Genomic DNA, 19,900 nt, shown 5'->3' with positions numbered 1-19,900 from the left:
CGTGTTTTATATTTGGATATAAATATATCGCGATTCTCTCGGTAGGAGCGCTGACGGTCGATGCTAATTGTGGAACCGGGGATTTTGCTTAGGTTTCGAGTCCAATAATTATTCGTCCAGGATATCACTAAAGATACATGACCAGAAATCAGGGGTTCGCGGTATAAATTCTTCACTGACTAATCTTTATCATTCGGTGGTGGCGCCTTCTATCTTTTTCGAAAACTATACTTTTGCAAATTTCGTCTGCTTATATACTTTTTTTTCACGGGCTCGTGTGTATCTTTGTGGTAATGAGTTGTCTTTCGATATTTAAATTACTGGGAAGAAACTCAAAATAATGTTTAATATTTTGATTATAATAAAAAGTAAATATGGTATTATTCTAACCTTGATAACTCAAAACTGTCAGAATGAAAATGACTTTCCTTTGAACAATATCAACTAACAAAGAGAGTACCGAGGTGTTTATTGCTGATTTTGTTCAAAGTCGCGTCTAATGTAGATCTATATGAGATATGAAATTTACCAAAAGGAGACGTTGCATTCGATTTGCCATGGCAACCGAAAATGTTTTTGATCACTTAAAACAATAAAATCTCCATTTAAAAAAAACATGAGATTGTCTCGGTTTCACAGAAAAATTTAAAGATATTTGAAATGGGTAATTTGGACCACATTTAGGGAAATTTCATCAAGTTTGGGTGAATTAGAAATTTTTTGGGGTAAAATTGTAACAATTTTTGGGCAAAATAAGGAAAAAATCTTATTTTTGTTATAAATGGTCAAAAACCTTTTGGGTTTCCATGGCAAATCGAATGGGTAGTGCAACGTCTCCTTTTGGGAAATTTCATATCGCATTACGCCCGACTTTGAACAATATCGTCAATAAACACCTCGGGTACTCCCCTTGGTAAGTAAGATGTTTTCTAATGCATTCTATTTTCGCCTTCTCATTAATATGATCCGCTATTTTACTGAGGCGGTGTAAAGGTTAATTACTTAAGAGACTGGGAAATTTAAATGATAGTTCAAAACAACCTCTTCGTCAAACATGTGATTGTTCAAATCTGGGAGAAGTGTTTCAGCGCGGGCGAGGCACCTTCGAACCGGCGACTCAATTTGTAAGGTAAGGCGTTTAATTGAGGTCCCGTCGTTTTCCAGATTCATCCTTAATTCTTATGCATTTTTCCATTATTTGAAGAATTTTAACAACACTCTCAGATGGATAAATTAACCCGTCATAACCCCGTTGGATTATTAAGGCGAGGGGCTAACCACTGTAAGATACAATGTACACCCATTACTCGTACTCAATACTGTTCTAGGTACAGACTTCAAAGAGTACGCGTACTCTCGTTCGTACAATCAAAAATACGGGCGTGTACACCGATTTCGTACAGTGATTAGCCCCTCGTATTAAGCCGTTTAATGTTAAGCAATAATCTTGTTGGCGATATTTAACCACTCTTCCTGCACCAGCTCAAGCGACATTACCAATGACCAAAATAAATCCTTAAATATAAAGTTAATTTAGAAATTTTCCATTTAATTTAATTTTAATGTTTAATAGTGAAAAATACTACAGATTTCAACGTATGGCAAACATTCATAATGCAAGCAACATTTACACATACAATTTTGGGTCTAAATCCATAATACCGTAATCTGTATTTCCGATCTCCCAAAATTATTAAGGCACTATTTCTAAAAGGGCCAGAATGTTTAAGGTACTAAATAATAATTACAGAATTTATCCCAGAACTCTACTAAAATTACCTTAATAAAATTTGAATATCAAATTTTAGTTCCTTTTCTTATTACAAATTCTTAAAATTCTTCTTTTATTTGACTACTGTTCCCACATCTGGATCTTGAGTTTAGACTCTAATAAACTTCAACTCCAAAATGCCCTAAATCAGTTTACAAAACTTAACAGCCGCAGCACGCTTAAAATTTATAAATATTCAGTATACTAAGACCCGTTCTAAAATTAACAATATTTGTCTCTTAAGCAGCGTTCAGACTATGTGAAAATATTACGTTTGCGTCGATCATGTCGGTTCTTTCGATTTCTTACACCGTTCAGACTTCTCAACAGAGACTTTAAATTTTCACGCGTGTCGTTTACATTTTTGCATTTCGTTGCCCTCAAAAAGTTCATAGCAGACAATTAGCCTTATGCCTCATCAGCGCTGACTCTAGGTAGTGGCGACCTTTAGAACCATCGAAATACTATAACCAATCAGAGGTGGATAAAAAATTATTTCAATTTTTATGCCGTTATTTCTGATTTCTGATTGGATGAACAATCACTTTTTATGTTAATCTATGTGCAAGGTTGGTTCCTTTCTGAACAGTGAAATGAACAAACCGACGCGACCAACATAACCGAAACGACACCACCAATGCTAACGTAATATTTTCACATAGTCTGAACGCAGCTTAAAACAAACTTTTTCCCGTAGTGCCTAATTATTTAAAAAGTTTACTTGTTGCGCATTTTGGCACTTCCTAAGTCCCAGGTTTAGTAATTTCGTCTATATTCTAATTGTATTTGAGGATTCCTTGGCCCCGTGCTTAACTTTCTTTTAAATCTATTTTGCATTTTTTGGTGAAATTTTCATGTAGCAACATCATTTTTGTTCCAGTTTGATCTCATTTATGAATGTATTATTATGTTGTATCGTATTGGTATGTCTGTACACAAGCCGGGAACGTCTTAACACACGAATTCATTTATTAATTTAATTAATAAATGAAATTACAAAGTTGGCACTGCATTTTACGTGAGAGTCCTCTTATGTTCGCATTTTCACGATAAGCAGACTGATCAAAATTATCCCCACAAATAGCGTCTTTCTGTTGTGGTGTCAAATCAAGTTGTCTTATAGCCTTAAGCCATTTCTTTACTTAAGTCGGTATTTTAACTGGGAATCTAAATATTAAATCATTGGTTCAGATAAACCCTATAACTTCTTATATTCCTTATTTCTATTTCTTATTAAAGTTTTTATTTTTCCGGAAAAATAAATTGAGGAAAAAATTCCAGAAAATTTTCCGCAAATCAGAAAAATAAAGAATTTAAACATAAATTACTTTTTAAGGGTTTTTAATGTTTTTATCAATATAAAATGTCTAATAACAGTAAATATACTACAAAACATTAATAGTGTACATTGTTTATCAGTTTAAAGCTAGTCTAAAGGTTTAGTTTTACTCTTAGATTCGAAATAATGAGGCGAAAATTCCACTTTATTTAAATTTGCAAACAATATTAGACTAATTATGGAAATAATTTTTTCTATTTTTTTCGGAAAAAAACGGAAAATTTACCGACTTACAACTCTTATTATACACTTACTTATGCATGCAACATTTTTGTATCTAACGGTTTTAACACAACCTACATGTATATCCATTATGGTATTTATTAAACAATTACAATAGCTTATTAAAAATAATCTTTATACATTAATTTACTTTGTCTAAGTAATCACTGTAACTTCGAGACGCGTTTAGTTTGTTAAGCCTAATTCTCCATTTCAAATTGACGGATTTTGAAATGACGTTTTAGCGCGTGACACTACAGGTACATGTCTTGGGCACACAGCCTTCTTTGCGTGCTTTTTTTACCATAACACGTAGAGGTATTTTCACGCGCAAAATGAATTTTAAAAGCCGTCAATTCTATGTCCATTTCGAGTGAAGCAACGTCTACTGAAAGTAAAATCCAGGTAATAAAATACACAAATCTGAAAGATATACATGAATTTTGCTTTCAGACTAAAGATTCCCACCGCTTGAGATAGATGGCAACATTGTCGAGTAATGGCACGGTGACCTGCACGCGCTCACTGTGACGACGAGTGCATAGTTAATTTTATAAAATAAAAAGTGGTCTTGCCCAACTTGTTAAAATGTTGCTCTTACGTCACAAGACCCAGCTTTATTAGTATATTCTTCGCACGAGCGATTTGCACGCGCGCTAGAAAAAGCAATATTCCTCTGGTGACTGTAGCGCGCGCTCGTAGTCCTAAAGTAAGAGACTGTGACTAAGAGCCACGTTTAAACAAGAAGGCCACGTTACGCCTAACGAAATGTTTATCAGTAAACACGGGCAAGGGACACATTTAAGAGTAATATAATTTGTTAACGTTTGCTCCTACACATTGTAAGGAACAAGTAGTTCGATGTCTTAGGCCTATATTGGTTTTACTTTAAATACGAAAAGTAGCCGTTCATAAATTACCTAACGCAAAAAGCCTCACCCTCCCACCTAAATTACGTCATAAATACCATTAATACTCTCAGTACAAACCTTAAAATGATTTATTCATATTTAAAATTAAATTTATTCTTTGTTTTACTTAAAGAACACTCACCATAATTGATAGAAACAAGAATAAAACTATTATCTTTATTATTAAGTATTATTAAGTAATACTAAGTAATAGTAAGTAATATTAAGTAATATTATATTAAGTAAAAATTAAGTAATATTAAGTAATATTATATTAAGTAAAAATTAAGTAATATTAAGTAATACTAAGTAAAATTAAGTAATATTAAGTAATAATAAAAGTAAAATTAAGTAATATTAAGTAATAATAAGTATTAAAGGGAATATAATATCAGGTATTTGGTGTGGAACACCAACGTTTGCAGATCTGGCCGCTCTTGCCTTTGGGTTTAAAAATGTTTGGCGCCACTGTACAGGGAAATTTGAAAATTGAACGGGTCTTCCGTAGAGATTGCTCTGCAGGTTACATTCGCTTTAAGTGATTTTAAGTATTAATAAGTAAAATTAAGTATTAATAAGTAAAATTAAGTATTATTAAGTAAAATTAAGTATTATTATGTAAAATTAAGTATTATTATGTAAAATTAAGTATTATTAAGTAAAATTAAGTATTATTAAGTAAAATTAAGTATTATTAAGTAAAATACAGTATTATTAAGTATAATTAAGTATTATTTAGTAAAATTAAGTATTATTAAGTAAAATTAAGTATTATTAAGTAAAATTAAGTATTATTAAGTAAAATTAAGTATTATTAAGTATAATTAAGTATTATTTAGTAAAATTAAGTATTATTAAGTAAAATTAAGTATTTTTAGTGAAAAATAATTTTTTAAAGTAATTGGTAATGTATGAAAATATGTTACCAGACGTTAATAATTATCTTTCCAAAAGTGTGTCAGCTCCGTATCTTCCATGTGGTAAATTTTTACTGAAAACATTTTTAGAATGACCACACATTTTGGTGGACTTCAGACTAAATAGTTAGATCAAATACGTCCAAGTAGATGAAGGGAGCTGTTGGTTCGCGTGTCTTGAAGGTCTTGCCATCACCCTTCAACGCAATTTAACCCGGCCACCGGTAAATGGTTTCATAAGTCACTAGTTGACTTAACCCTGTGTGGTTCCTTGGATATTAGATTAGCTGATTATTATTAATATTATTATTATTATTATTATTATTAGTCTTTGCTTAGTCGTCATAGTTTCCGGGTGAAAGTTTGGTTTTAAATCGCTCATTTTTCTCGCTAGAGGCGCGTAGCACTTCGGCAATGACGTAAATTTCACATCATATCTCAAATATCTACGGTAAAATATTTCTTACTGATACACTTATGAAAAATATTTATAGACTTACGTAAACGTATTTGATTATAAGTCGCTGGGTGACTTGGGCCGAAGGTGGTGCCTTTGGTATTAGCCTAGCTGATTATTATTTATATATTATTCAACGAATCCTTTACTGACGACAAGTTTATTACAGGAAAAGCTACGATATGAAATCGTTTCTTTTTCTGTGATCGAGATAATTCAATCAGTCCGTATTATTTTTAATAATAAATTAGTGAAATAATGGTAAAATTATTTCGCATTTAAAATTTCCTCTTAATTTATTTCGAAATATTTCGTACAATTATTGCAATATCTGTATTCCCGATCAAAATACATTTCTAGACTTATGATTTTAAGTAACTTTCCCCTTCTGTACCTCTCCTTCGAAAGATTAAATAAAGCGAATAAACCCCCTCCCTCCCCTTTTGCTCGTAATATTTCGAAAGGGATTCCACCCTATTAAATCAATCGTTGTATGAAAAACACATTCAATAAAAAACGGAAAACGGACGAATGGAAATGAGCCCCTGAGGCCACTAGTCCGACAACTCACGTACGCGGGCTCTCGTTACGAAATAGAATGGTATTCGCCATCGCTTCCTACAGTTCGATTTACTTGGCGCGAGGGAAACTGGAGTTTGATTAAAAAAGGTATTGTATTTCCTCATTTTTTTACGATCTCGCGCTAAAACATTTTGCTCCGATTTTTGACTATCGAGTCCAGCGCGGGCAGGATGGCCTCTGGCTAAAGGATGTCGCCCGGACCCAGGCCGGGGTGGGGGAAAATAATTACGGTCGCAGGGGTGTCTTTAATCTTCCGCCGGATTAAAGGAATTTGTAGCGACACACCCCCCGAGAGCCATTCCGGTATAAAAGGGAGCCAGAAAGCGACAGTGAGTATCAAATCCATTCCACTCTCCTCCGAACAAAGACTTACCTAAGTTCGCTCCACTTCAAAGTTTATTCTTCCATTTCTTTGGATACCCAACTTCGAATTTCATAAAAATGAAGGCTGCTGTGAGTATTCAATCCTGATATTTTCAATTAGAAAAACAAAACGAGCAATAGAGAAGGATTTAATTCGGACAATTACATGTTTGGCTAAAGGTTAGTGTAGATTATCTTGAAAATTGAAAGTTAAAGCATTATATATCTTTTACAATTAATAGTTGGTTGTTAATTGCTTAGGTTGAGAAGTTGTCTACAAAGACCATTTTTTGTATTTTATATATAGACAATATATAGAAAATAAATATAAAATAATATAATATAATATATATAAGAATAAATGTATAGAAGAATATATAGAAAAATATATATAAAATAAGCGTTGTAGAATAAGACCCCAGACAGTAGCCTATCACATAAGAGAGTTTACCGAAATTTATTTTATAACATTTTGAGATTTAGTTCAATTAACTTAAACATTAGGTCAAAATGAGTGTTAAGCCACGAAATAAGAGTGCGTAGACTAGAAACCTGATATTGAACTACGAAAAATGATTTGATTAAAAGCGGTAACTTGTTCGTTTTCAGCTCGCACTCGTTTCTTTGGCTCTCGTCATGGGCTGCGCCATGGGTGGTCTCATCGGCTTGGGTGGACATGGCCTCGCCTTGGGCGGCTTGGGCGGCCATGGTCTCGGCTTGGGCGGACACGGTCTCGGCTTGGGAGGCCTCGGAGGCGGTCTCGACGGAGGTCACGGCACCGTCATCATCAAGAAGCCAATCACCAAAATCTCTTTGGCCCCAGTGAAGCAAGTCCACTACAAGCCAGTTCACTCCGTCAGCTACAAACCAGTCGTCTCCGTCGGCTACAAGCCAATCGTCACCACCGGATACCACGCCGTCGCCGTCGGTAGCTTGGGAGGTGGTCTCGGAGGCGGTCTTGGTGGTCTCGGAGGCTTGGGTGGCGGACACGGTGGTCTCGGTGGTCTCGGTGGCGGCATCGCCTTGGGCGGTCTCGGCGGCCACGGAGGTTGGTGGTAAGAACACTTTGCCAGTCAAAGTTTCAAACAACGCGTTTCACGAACTATCTCTCTCTTCAACCAAAAAACATTCATTACCCAATACGGTAAACCTCACACCAAGTATGTAAAATAATCAGCTATCGCTCTATCATGTGGAAAGGTATCGTAATATTTGCGTATAAAATGGTGCATTCGCGATTATCCGAAAATCCAAAGTCGCGACTTCTTTTATACAGTGATATGTAAACGAGAGTATTTCATGCCTTTTTGTTTGTAATAAAAATCTTGTAAATAACCTAAAAACCTGGTGAATTTTGAATTATCCTACATCATCATTTTATAAATTCGAAGCTTAACTCGACAAACCCTACACAAACTCCAAGGAGCAACAAACTCAACACCCCACACAAGGAGAACGCAACCCGTCGAAAGTAGTATATTTTCTCGCGTACATTTTTCATTGGTTAGACGCTTTAGCGCCTGCTGCCGTCGGAAGGGGAAAATTCCAAAATTGTCTTACCCCTTTCCGTAAAATTCAGTTTATGCTCGGTCCTTTTGGTGGTTATTTTCTCAAACGAAGAAAAATAGGTCCAGTTTTGTAGCTTCGTAAAGACAGTACCTATAAAAAGTACCAATATTAAATGCAATATTTACATAATCAATAGACAATTTCAGAAACTCATGGTAATTTATAAACGCATTTGGTTCCAAATTTTGCTATTTTTTTAGTCTTGCGAAAAGAAATTCAGGGTCATCTTTGTTACCAATTGAAACAAAACGTTTCCTTCTACAACTACTTCAAATAATTCGCCTTTTCGTGTTACTTAGCGCCACTTGTTAGTGCACAGCGCGCGAAGTTCTTTATAGAAAATCCTCTGCTTAGCAGCCGAAAATCTAACACTTTATGAGCTTATCTCGTTGACCGCTACGTGGCTTTACGTATACTGGAAAGGCTAATTCTCTAAGCCTATATTTTTTAGGGACTCATTTGTCGTCTGCTTTTTCAAATACCGAAACAAGATATTGCAACACCTGGCAGCACGATATTGCAACACCTGGAAGATCTGTTGATCTTATTGTAACTCCAATCTAGTAGAATACGGAGACGAAATCTAAGGTATGACAACATATAACCTTTTACTTCAGAAAATATATATTTCTAGAAGATACGCTAACAAATTTTTGTTTCGCTATTTATTAATAGACAGGTGAAGCTACCCGTCGAAATCCTCGATTGAACAGAAGAAAGCAACGTCTACACTCCAACAACGTTCCCTGTCTATCATACATTGGCGTTATTATCTGATCGTAGCCCTCTCTAATCGACGGTCCATTATGTAAACATCCACGTGTATGTATATATATAAATCACCTGTAATAAATCTTATACTATTATTATTTTACTTGTCCACCCATTGCTGCACCTTCTGCTGGGTTGAGTGGCTTGCGTCAAAGGTGTGACCATCAGTAGTTGGGTACTACTACCCATGCTGGATTTGTCAACTGTCCGGGCTAGGTGGACGCTGGCGTAGGGCACTATGATGATAGACCTCCAGTGGTATGATCTCTGTTATACTAGGTACACCAGGCTATAAATTCTGACACACTTGTCGTATTATCATTGTGTTGATATACAACAAATTGGCGACGGAGATGGGATCGTACTGCTGATCGTTTATTGCTACAAGTTTTTCCATCGTCTTCATTTTCCCGCGTCATTGCTTAACCAGAGATTGCCACCGAAGCTGTTTCAAGAGACATTAGGTATTGAGAAAGCCATGTCTGCGACCACCCAATTCAGTCCGTTTGATGATCAGACCGAATCTTGGACATTGTATGCTGCAAGATAGGGACAATACTTCATAGCAAATGACATCGAAAATGAGGCAAGGAAGAAAGCTACATTTCTCGCAGTAATTGGAACTTCAACATACGCCATACTAAGAAACATCGTTGGACCAATGAAACCAACCGACAAAACATACGACGCACTGATCAAGGCACTCACGGATTATTTCAACCCTGTTCCTTCCGAGATAGTAGAACGATTCAAGTTCAATTCCAGACATCGCCAGTCTGAAGAGTCCATAGCCAAGTACATATCTGAACTGAGCTAGTTCTGTAACTTCGGCGCGGCGCTGGACGACATGTTGAGGGATAGGCTTGTCTGTGGTTGTAAGGATGACTCACTTCAGAAACGCCTGCTTGCATAGACTAAATAGTCCTTAGGGAAAGCTATTGAGCAAGCTACCAAGAACGTGACCAGTATGCGGAGTCAGGTGAGCTATAAAGGCGTGGATAAGGTACAAGCCATATCCGTATTATCTAAAAAAAAATCGTTCGAGATCGAAGAGACAATCATCAAGGCCACAAACAGGATCAACGACTGTGAGCAATGGATCAAACCCTAAATTTCCTGTCACTTCGGAAGGAGGTTGTACTCGCTGCAAAGGACATGGGCATATGACAGCAAAGTGTCCATACAAAGAATCAGTAAATCATTCATGTCAGAAGGGTGGCCACATATCGAGAGCGTGCGGAAGTAAAGCAATGAAGAAGTAAGGTGGACAAGCGAATCACATTTCCGAGCAAGAGGGTTACTTTCCTGAATATGACGTATTCAATGTAAGCGCTACCAAGAAAAATCATTTCCGATATGTACCGATATAAAGAAACGACCAGTCATCATTTGAACCATACAGGATCAAATGTACAATTAATGGTGTGTACACTGAGATGGAGATCGATACGGGATCGGCCTTCACGCTTATATCACTACATAAGGCTGAAGGTATGATCAAAACGGACACCGTTAAGATGTCTGACATTCAACTCGAAGTCTTTTTCGGGTCATCAGATCGAAGTCTTCGGAGTCAGTACAGTCAAGGTAACACTAAAACGGTGTGAAGACATAATCTCCATTATTGTGTACGAAAGAAACGGGCCAACACTCTGCGGCAGATCTTGGAATTCGTCATCTCTCTACCAATTCTTCAAGAAACTAACTGTGAAGCAAATAACGTACAATTCTGAATATTCGTTGCAGACTGTCCAAGCCAAGCACCAAAACGTCTTTGAATCGGAACCCAGAGAGTGTTTAAAAGGTGTAAAAGTGCATCTACATCGAAAAGCAGGAGTCGAACCCGGATTCTTTAAAGTGAGAACAGTTCCCTAAGCCTACAAGGAAAAAGTGGATGAAGAACTGACAAGGTTAACAGAAGCCAACATTATATCTCCGATTCTATATGCTCAATCAGCAGCTCCTATTGTTCCGATCCTCAAACCCAACGGCAAGATACAAATTGGCGGTGATATCAAGGTCACAGCGAACCGTCAGATATGCGAGATGCATATAGTCAGTTGCAGTGGGACGAGTCGTCAAAGGATCTTCTGGTCATCAATACTCAACAGGGGCTATTCCAGTGCAACTTTCTGCCGCACGGTATATCATCTGCTTCAGCAGTGTTTCAAAAACACATGAAGATTCTTCTCAGAAACCAACCAAGCGTTATTTCGTTCCAGGATGATATATTGCTAGGTGGAACATGTCCCGTTGATCATATGAAGAAGCTGGATTCGTTACAACAAATTTTCCGCGATTCTGGTCTGAAACTTAATCTGGAGAAATTTGACTTTGACAAGGAGTCCATTGATTTTCTGGGGTATCATCTCGATGGGGAAAGTCTCCATAAGCAAACTACCAAGATGACAGCAATCACTGATGCTTCAGAGCCCAAGAACCTACACTCTTAAAAATAAAGGCGTTATAATGGTTTGAAAGGGGTGTGAAAATGGTGTATAGCCTCTTGTTAAGGAATGAAAAAATTTTCCAAAGGGTGTTATAAAGGAGTGAGATAGGTTTAAACACCATTATTACACCTTTTGTGGGAGTTACACTACACCCTTTAGGGCAAAAGTAAGGTGTTAAAAGAGCATATAATAAAGATGTTTTATCTTATAAAAAGGTGTTTTGGGACACCTTTAAAAGCGCCCTTGTAAAGGATTACCTCTACACCCTTTTAACACTTCTAGCTTAAACGAATAAGCCAATTAAACAATAAGATAAATTGAAATTCCAATAACATTTAAAAACAGATAATTATTCACAAATATTTACAAAATATATATATTTAAATAAAATACATATATTTTAAACATACAATTAAACATTTGGCACGGTATGCGTTAATGAATATGCAGATTATAAAACTAGATAGTTATATGTGCAGTTATTCGATTTTTGGTTGTCATTTAATCCATTTTTGACAGAAACGTTATCTTTCTAGGAAACCCTTATTGGGATTAACTACCCCTAACCGTGTAAAATGGTAACAATTACACCATGTTTTAGTTAATAAAGAAATATGAAAAATCCCTAGTTAACGCTGTGCTTAAACGTGTAGTATTATAGTGTGATTTAACTCTACAAATGGGCGTATTAACACGTTTAAAGGTGTGATTTAACTCTTAAAAAGGGTGTATTCACACTTTTAAAAGTGTTATTTCACTCTTAAAAAGGGTGTATTCACACTTTTAAAAGCGTTATTTCACTCTTAAAAAGGGCTTATTAACACTTTTAAAGATGTGTTTTAACTCTTAAAAAGGCGTATTAACACTTTCAAAGGTGTTATTTAACTCTAACAAAAGGGCCTATTAACACCTTTAAAGATGCTATTTAACTCTTAAAGAGGGCTTATTAACACTTTCAAAGGTGTTATTTAACTCTAACAAAGGGCCTATTAACACCTTTAAAGATGCTATTTAACTCTTAAAAAGGGCGTATTAACACTTTCAAAGGTGTTATTTAACTCTAACAAAAGGGCCTATTAACACCTTTAAAGATGCTATTTAACTCTTAAAAAGGGCGTATTAACACTTTCAAAGGTGTTATTTAACTCTAACAAAAGGGCCTATTAACACCTTTAAAGATGCTATTTAACTCTTAAAAAGGCGTATTAAAACTTTGACAAATCGGTGTTAAGTTGGATATCGAGAGGTGTTAATTCAGATCTTAAAAGGTGTTAATTAGAACATAAACGGTGTAATTTAATCATTTATGGGCGTCACTTCGATCTTCAAAAGGGTGTTTTTAACAGTATAAAAAGAGTGACTACACCTTCCTAAAAGGTGCTTTTAATACCATTTATGTTTCAATATTCGTAGTATAGGGTGTAGAGGTAATCCTTTACAAGGGCGCTTTTAAAGGTGTTCCAAAACACCTTTTTATAAGATAAAACATCTTTATTATATGCTCTTTTAACACCTTACTTTTGCCCTAAAGGGTGTATTGTAACTCCCACAAAAGGTGTAATAATGGTGTTTAAACCTATCTCACTCTTTTATAACACCCTTTGGAGATTTTTTTCATTCCTTAACAAGAGGCTATACACCATTTTCACACCCCTTTTAAACCATTATAACACCCTTAAACACCTTTATAACGCCTTTATTTTTAAGAGTGTAGCAAAGAGATCCGGCTGGCGTGCGATGCCTCTCCAATTGGCATTGGCGTGGTCATTTCTCAGCTGGTAAATGGCGAAGAGAGACCCATTTCATTCACTTCTAGGACGTTATCCACAGGTGAAAAGAACTACGCACAGTTGGAGAAAGAGGCCTTGTCACTGATCTACGGCGTGATGAAGATGAGAGTATCTTCTTGGGAGGCGTTTCAAGCTTGTTACTGACAATTGGTCAGCCTACTGTCGGAAAAGAAACCCATTCCTCAGATGTTGGCGTCAAGACTACAAAGATGGGCCCTACACTCTTAAAAAAAAGGGTGTTTTAATGGTATATTAAGGGTGTAATATCTCTAAAAACACTCTTTAATGTTAATTTAAACGCCCTAAAGGGATTTTTACTGTCCCAAATTAAAAACCTGAAAAGGTGTATAAAGGGTGTTATATTACCCCGTAAATTGAGTGATTTAACACCTGGTAAGGGTGTAGCTCCCTTAAGGCCGTAGTTTAGTACCCTAAAAGGAGTATTTTAACACTTTAAAGGGAGTATTGTAGCACCCTTAAGGCAGTAGTTTAGAACCTTAAAGGGAGTAGTTATAAAACTTTATAGGGAGTATTATAGAACCCTTAAGGGAGTATTGTAGAACCCTGAAGGGGGTAGTGTAACACCCTTAAGGGAGTCGTTTGGTACCCTAAAAGAAGTAGCCTTGTACCCTAGAGGGAGTAGATAATAACCCTGAAGGGAATAGTTTTATACCACAAACTGTTAACAAAGGAACCAAAACGGAGGACATAAGCACCCCAAACAGTGTAAATAAACACCCTAGCAGGAAACTGCTTCTTAAGGTGTAAAATAACATCCTTAATAAACCTGTTAAGGTGTTAAATATGGGGCAACAAAACACCCTTAAAGGTTTGAAAAGAAACCCTTTTTTTTAAGAGTGTAGGTTTATCCACATATGATTATGTAATCAAATACAAGAAGGGAACTTTTCATTCAAATGCGGAGGCCCTAAGCCGCTTGCCTCTCCAAGTGCAACATTAAGATCCTCCACTGCCCACTGAATACGTCTTGCTCATTGACAGAATCAATAACAGTCCGCTTTCCGTGGAAGACATTCGACGAGCAACGGTCGAGGACAGTCTACTTGGGCGGGTCTTGTCTTGCACAGTCAAGGGATGGAAGCGTACTGAGCAGGACGATCCGAAAGCAAAGACGTACTTCGCGCGATGTGATGAACTATCCACCGTGCAAGGACTACTCATGCTCGGACAAAGAATAGTCATTCCGAAGAGCCTAAAACCGGCCATAATGGAGAAACTCCTCGAAACTCACCAGGGTATCATAAGGATGAAATCTCTAGCAAGGTCCATGTGGTCCGGTATCGAAAAGGATATAGCTGATTATAGCAAGCAGTGCCTAACATGCCCAAACAATGCTCCTGAACGTAAAAAAGGGTACTCACTTCGCCGGCCCGATCGAGAATAAGTATCGCTTCATATGCGTTGACTCTTTTTCAAAATGGATAGAGGTCGACGTCGTAGCCTCCACGTCCACGGCCATTGTTGTTCGTTCGTTCCAAGATCGCCCGTTTTGGACTAATTCGCTCCTTGGTCACTGATAATGAATGATTCATGCTTCACTAGTATGGAATTCAACGAGTTCACGTCTAAGAATGGAATCAATCATATGACGATCACGCCGTACCACCTACAGAGTAATGATCAAGCTGAAAGAACGGTCCGCACCATAAACGTATCACACAAGAAGATGTCCGGGGGTAACAGCACTGAAATTAATATACTCAATGACAGTTTTCAATCATTCAAGACAGGATCACTCGAACAAAGGCTGAACCGTATTCTGATGAGACAAGGACGTACACCCTTAGCGTATGGGAAATCTCCGGCCGTCTTATGTTTGTAAGAAACATTGTAACAAGACTAGATCTATGTCATCCTAACCAGCAACCCGTGGTGACGGAGATACCCAAGAGTTCCATCGGATTCAACGAAGACGATGCTATGTACATACGCAACTACTCTCGGGGGCCAAAATGGATACCATGCCATGTTATCAAGTTTGTTTGGGTCAAGAGTCTTTTAAGTAAAAAAAAGATTTGGTGTTCCGCCAGAATGAGGTAGACTATTTTGGGTTCCATAGCAAAAAAACAATTGGGAACCGCTGCAGTATGACACCTAACACATTTAACATATCGTTAGATATTTCCAGGACATCTTGACAACGTACAATTGACCGATTTCAAAATTACGTTTTTGCAATTGACGGTACCTTAAAATTGTGAGGTATAGCAGCCTTATTTAGCTACTTTTATACCGTAACATGGCGGCGTATTTTCACGCGCAAAATGAATTTTAAGATCCACCAATTAGTGGATCGTAATCTTTACATTCCTCGCGTTATTGAAAAGCTTACCATGCAAACGGCGCTAGGAAGTCTGCACGTTTTCAAAATCCGTTTCCCTATTTGCGATTTCCAACGATAAAGTTGATGACGTTATTATATTATTATAGATATAACACTAAAATCGTATGTTTCTCAAAATTGGGATTTTGTATTTGCTCAGGTAGCGAATTTAAAACAATATTATATTACATTATTATACATTTTATACTTACTTAATTTTACTATACTTAGTTTTACTGACCATAAACAATATCAAAGATAATTAATTTACTTTTAAAATAAACGAGGGTTGTGTACATTTCATCATGCCTCAACATTTACTGCAAGATATAAAATTAAAAAATTGTACCGCCTAGAGATATTTACTCATTTATAGACCATACCTTCTTTCAGTATTAGTTTGTGAAACTTACTATAGGATGAATTTCCCGACGCACCATGTTTCCGTCCGAAACGTCTTTAGAAGATACCAGCAAATAACGTTATCCGTTTGGATACGAATACTTCTTTGAAAAGGGATATAGAAAATACTTCCCTTTCGCGTATAGAACGTCCAATTGATTCCGGAAATTCAAAAATCTTAGCATTCCATGTAAAAGCTCCAACAAGTACAGAAAAATAAAGAAATTTGAATAAACTTGAGTTAAGTATTTGGGTAGAACTGCAGGATACGTTTTATGAATAAACTAAACGGCAACGAGCTTTTCATTTATTTTTCTAAAGAATTATTTCGTCGAAGTTGCTTTAAGTTGAAAAACTACAAACGTGTAGTTATAAATAAAGTCTTTTTTATTTAAATAAAAAAACAGAAAAAACAGAAAAAACAAAAAAAATATTACGTACTAACTGGAATAAAAATTAAGTAACAAAAATTTCCCCAAAACAAAAAAAAACGCTGCAAATTTAATAATCTCACAAAAGGGTACAGCGAGTAAAACAAGTCACTAATTAACATATTAAAAGATGAAGTTAGTCGAGTTAATCGAAGTGCGTAAAAATATAACACCTCTGAACAAAAAATACCATTAAGACTGATAAAAATTAAAAAGCGTGTCCAGAACATCATTACTATTAAACTAATTTCAATACGGTAAAAGTTAACGGTATTCAATAGGACACGAGCGAAAGTAAAATAAACTATTTCCGCCCTGAAAATCATTATATTAAAAGCCGCGGTCAAAAATGACATTTTTCCAAAGCTTTCGTACACCGCACCCGCGGGGGAAACTACTTCTTTTTGTCAGCATTCCTAATATTTCGAAAGTTTTTACACGGTCAGTTAATTTTAACAAGTTAAAATCCATTGGCCACTTCAGCCATGCGGAAAAAAGGCGACTAAATGCTCAAGTGCGAGTTAATCTTTGGTCCAGATAACCTTTTCAAAAGACGCAACCGCCCATACCACCAGCGCATCTTAGCTTTCGTATATAAAGGGTACACCGCAGTTAACAGTATTAAAACATCGTCTACACGTCTATCCGAATACTCCTAGTAAAGTAACTGTAATATTTACATCTTTCGTGATTACGAGTCGAAGGAATTTAATTATCGATTGCCAAACTGACATTTGAAATGAAGATAACAGTAAGTTAGACTCAAAATTTCGATTACTTTTGCGGTTTTTTTTTAAAACATGGAAAGAAATATCTTTACTTTCTAACAAGTTATCACTGGTATTCTCACTAAAGTATATAGAAAATTTTAGGTAATAATTGTAGGGGCAATGACGTATTTCAAATCCTCATTTCACACTTACAAGGAGAGTACCCGAGTTGTAACACACCGATTTTGTTCAAACTCGGGGGTTAGGTAGACCTTCATGTTACTTGAAAAATCCTAAAGGGAAAGGTCTCCATAGGCAACCAAAAATGTTTTTGACAACACAAAATTGATTTTTCCCTTTGAAAATAACATGGGAACCGACCAATTTTAAAAAATATAAATTTTTGAAATTGCTAAAAGTAGAAAATATAAATAAAAAATAATGATAAAGTTCGAAATTGATTAAAATATTTACAGGGGGGTACCCTTAAAATTGGTCAGATTCCCATGTTATATTAAATGGGAAAATTTCCGTTTTGTGTTGTCAAAACATTTTTGGTTGCCATGGCAAAACGGTTGAATGTGGAGATATTTAAATTTAGGGTTTTTCAAGTTACATGAAGGTCTACCAAAAACTGTACATCGTTATTCTACTGTAGGAGGTTTCACCCTAGTGTAATCTAGAATGACTAAGTAATTAAGATTAACAGTAGCTCTTTGTCTCGTCGTCATAGTGAGACATAGGACCGGATTGTGATATGTTTTAAGTTGTGTATTTTTGGGGAATAACGTCTCAGAATTCAAGGAAATAATTATAAATTTATGGTTCAAGTCTTCAAGTAAATTCTTTAAATATAACAAAATATTCTTTCTCGCAGCTATTCGTGCTTCTAGCAACAACTCTGTTGATTTCTCAAGTACTCTGCGGTTATCATGGCCCCAGTTACCACGTATTCAAGAAGCCGGTCAAGCATATCTCTTACAAGCCCGTGCACCACGTGTCCTACAAGAAGGTTGTCTCGTACAAGCCCGTTCACAAGGTCTCCTACAAGCCAGTAGTCTCAAAAAGCTATAAGACTATCCTCGTGAAAGGACACGGTGGCGGTGGTCATGGCGGCTACGGAGGCGGCTACGGAGGCGGACACGGATGGTGGTAAAGAGATTGGACGTGTCTTGGCTATTTATAAAAAATATATTTATCTTTGTGTACAGAGTGGCTAGTTGTTAATAAATTGTGCTATCAAATTTGTTTGATTATTTAGTTCAAATATTGGCATTTTAGATTTGCACATAATGCCCAAAGTGAGCTGTACAGTTGCAGTTAAATATAACCACAGATAAAACGGCATGATTAACGTTCACAGTGTTTCTTTCAGAAAACTTTCTCCGGGGGGGGCGGGCGGTTCCCAGTGGTGAGCATAGCCAGCCCGGCACGTCTGGTAGTGGCTTCGGTAAAAGGGGAGGGGCAGGGGTCGATTGCCCCCTCAACTATGAAATCCATCGGGCTTCGTCACCTAGTTTGTCCGGCCAAAACAACAAGTCGACTCAGGCCGTAATATTAGTTCCACATCAGTGTATTCGAGTGGGCAAACCCATACACCCTTAATAGACACAGGTAGGCAAACTAATACAAAAACTGTTGAGGCTACGTGATCTATTATCGTTTGATATATAAATTGCCATCTAAGTTAAAGAGTGGGTGCCGCTCACCCTCAGAATACCCGGGTGGGCAAACCAATACAAAAGCTGTTGAGGCCATATGATTTCCTAGCATTTGATATATAATTTACCATCCTATGTTAAAGAGTGGCCCCCGCCACCCTCAGGATACCCGGGTGGGAAAACCAATACAAAAGCTGTTCAGGCCATATGATTTCCTAGCGTTTGATATATAATTTACCATCCTATGTTAAAGAGTGGCCCCCGCCACCCTCAGGATACCCGGGTGGGCAAACCAATACAAAAGCTGTTGAGGCCATATGATTTCCTAGCGTTTGATATATAATTTACCATCCTATGTTAAAGAGTGGCCCCCGCCACCCTCAGAATACCCGGGTGGGCAAACCAATACAAAAGCTGTTGAGGCCATATGATTTCCTAGCGTTTGATATATAATTTACCATCCTATGTTAAAGAGTGGCCCCCGCCACCCTCAGGATACCCGGGTGGGCAAACCAATACAAAAGCTGTTCAGGCCATATGATTTCCTAGCGTTTGATATATAATTTACCATCCTATGTTAAAGAGTGGCCCCCGCCACCCTCAGGATACCCGGGTGGGCAAACCAATACAAAAGCTGTTGAGGCCATATGATTTCCTAGCGTTTGATATATAATTTACCATCCTATGTTAAAGAGTGGCCCCCGCCACCCTCAGGATACCCGGGTGGGCAAACCAATACAAAAGCTGTTCGAGCCATATGATTTCCTATCGTTTGATATATAATTTACCATCCTATGTTAAAGAGTGGCCCCCGCCACCCTCAGGATACCCGGGTGGGCAAACCAATACAAAAGCTGCTCAGGCCATATGATTTCCAAGCGTTTGATATATAATTTACCATCCTATGTTAAAGAGTGGCCCCCGCCACCCTCAGGATACCCGGGTGGGCAAACCAATACAAAAGCTGTTCAGGCCATATGATTTCCTAGCGTTTGATATATAATTTACCATCCTATGTTAAAGAGTGGCCCCCGCCACCCTCAGGATACCCGGGTGGGCAAACCAATACAAAAACTGTTGAGGCCATATGATTTCCTAGCGTTTGATATATAATTTACCATCCTATGTTAAAGAGTGGCCCCCGCCACCCTCAGGATACCCGGGTGGGAAAACCAATACAAAAGCTGTTCGGGCCATATGATTTCCTAGC

The 19,900-nt window shown here is 37.1% G+C and overlaps 1 protein-coding gene and 1 long non-coding RNA gene across 2 annotated transcripts; both read left to right on the top strand.

The window, feature by feature from the left end:
- Nucleotides 1-6,373: 6,373 nt before the first annotated feature.
- Nucleotides 6,374-7,872, top strand: LOC149954479 (uncharacterized). The gene is made up of 2 exons (XM_090170350.1): nt 6,374-6,652; nt 7,172-7,872. Exons 1-2 carry the CDS (start codon nt 6,641-6,643, stop codon nt 7,619-7,621), a joined length of 462 nt encoding a protein of 153 aa, XP_090026476.1. The 5' UTR covers nt 6,374-6,640; the 3' UTR covers nt 7,622-7,872.
- Nucleotides 7,873-16,886: 9,014 nt separating this feature from the next.
- Nucleotides 16,887-18,232, top strand: LOC149954478 (uncharacterized). The gene is made up of 2 exons (XR_016480111.1): nt 16,887-17,070; nt 17,907-18,232. It is a non-coding gene; the product is annotated as an uncharacterized LOC149954478 (long non-coding RNA).
- The last annotated feature ends 1,668 nt before the right edge of the window (nt 18,233-19,900 follow it).

The sequence above is a fragment of the Leiobunum rupestre genome, chromosome 3 (genome assembly GCF_980474605.1).
Source record: "Leiobunum rupestre chromosome 3, qqLeiRupe1.1.hap1, whole genome shotgun sequence".
Classification (NCBI taxonomy): Eukaryota; Metazoa; Arthropoda; class Arachnida; order Opiliones; family Sclerosomatidae; genus Leiobunum; species Leiobunum rupestre.
Note: the sequence above shows the minus strand (reverse complement) of the source record. Positions and strands in the feature narration are given on the sequence as shown.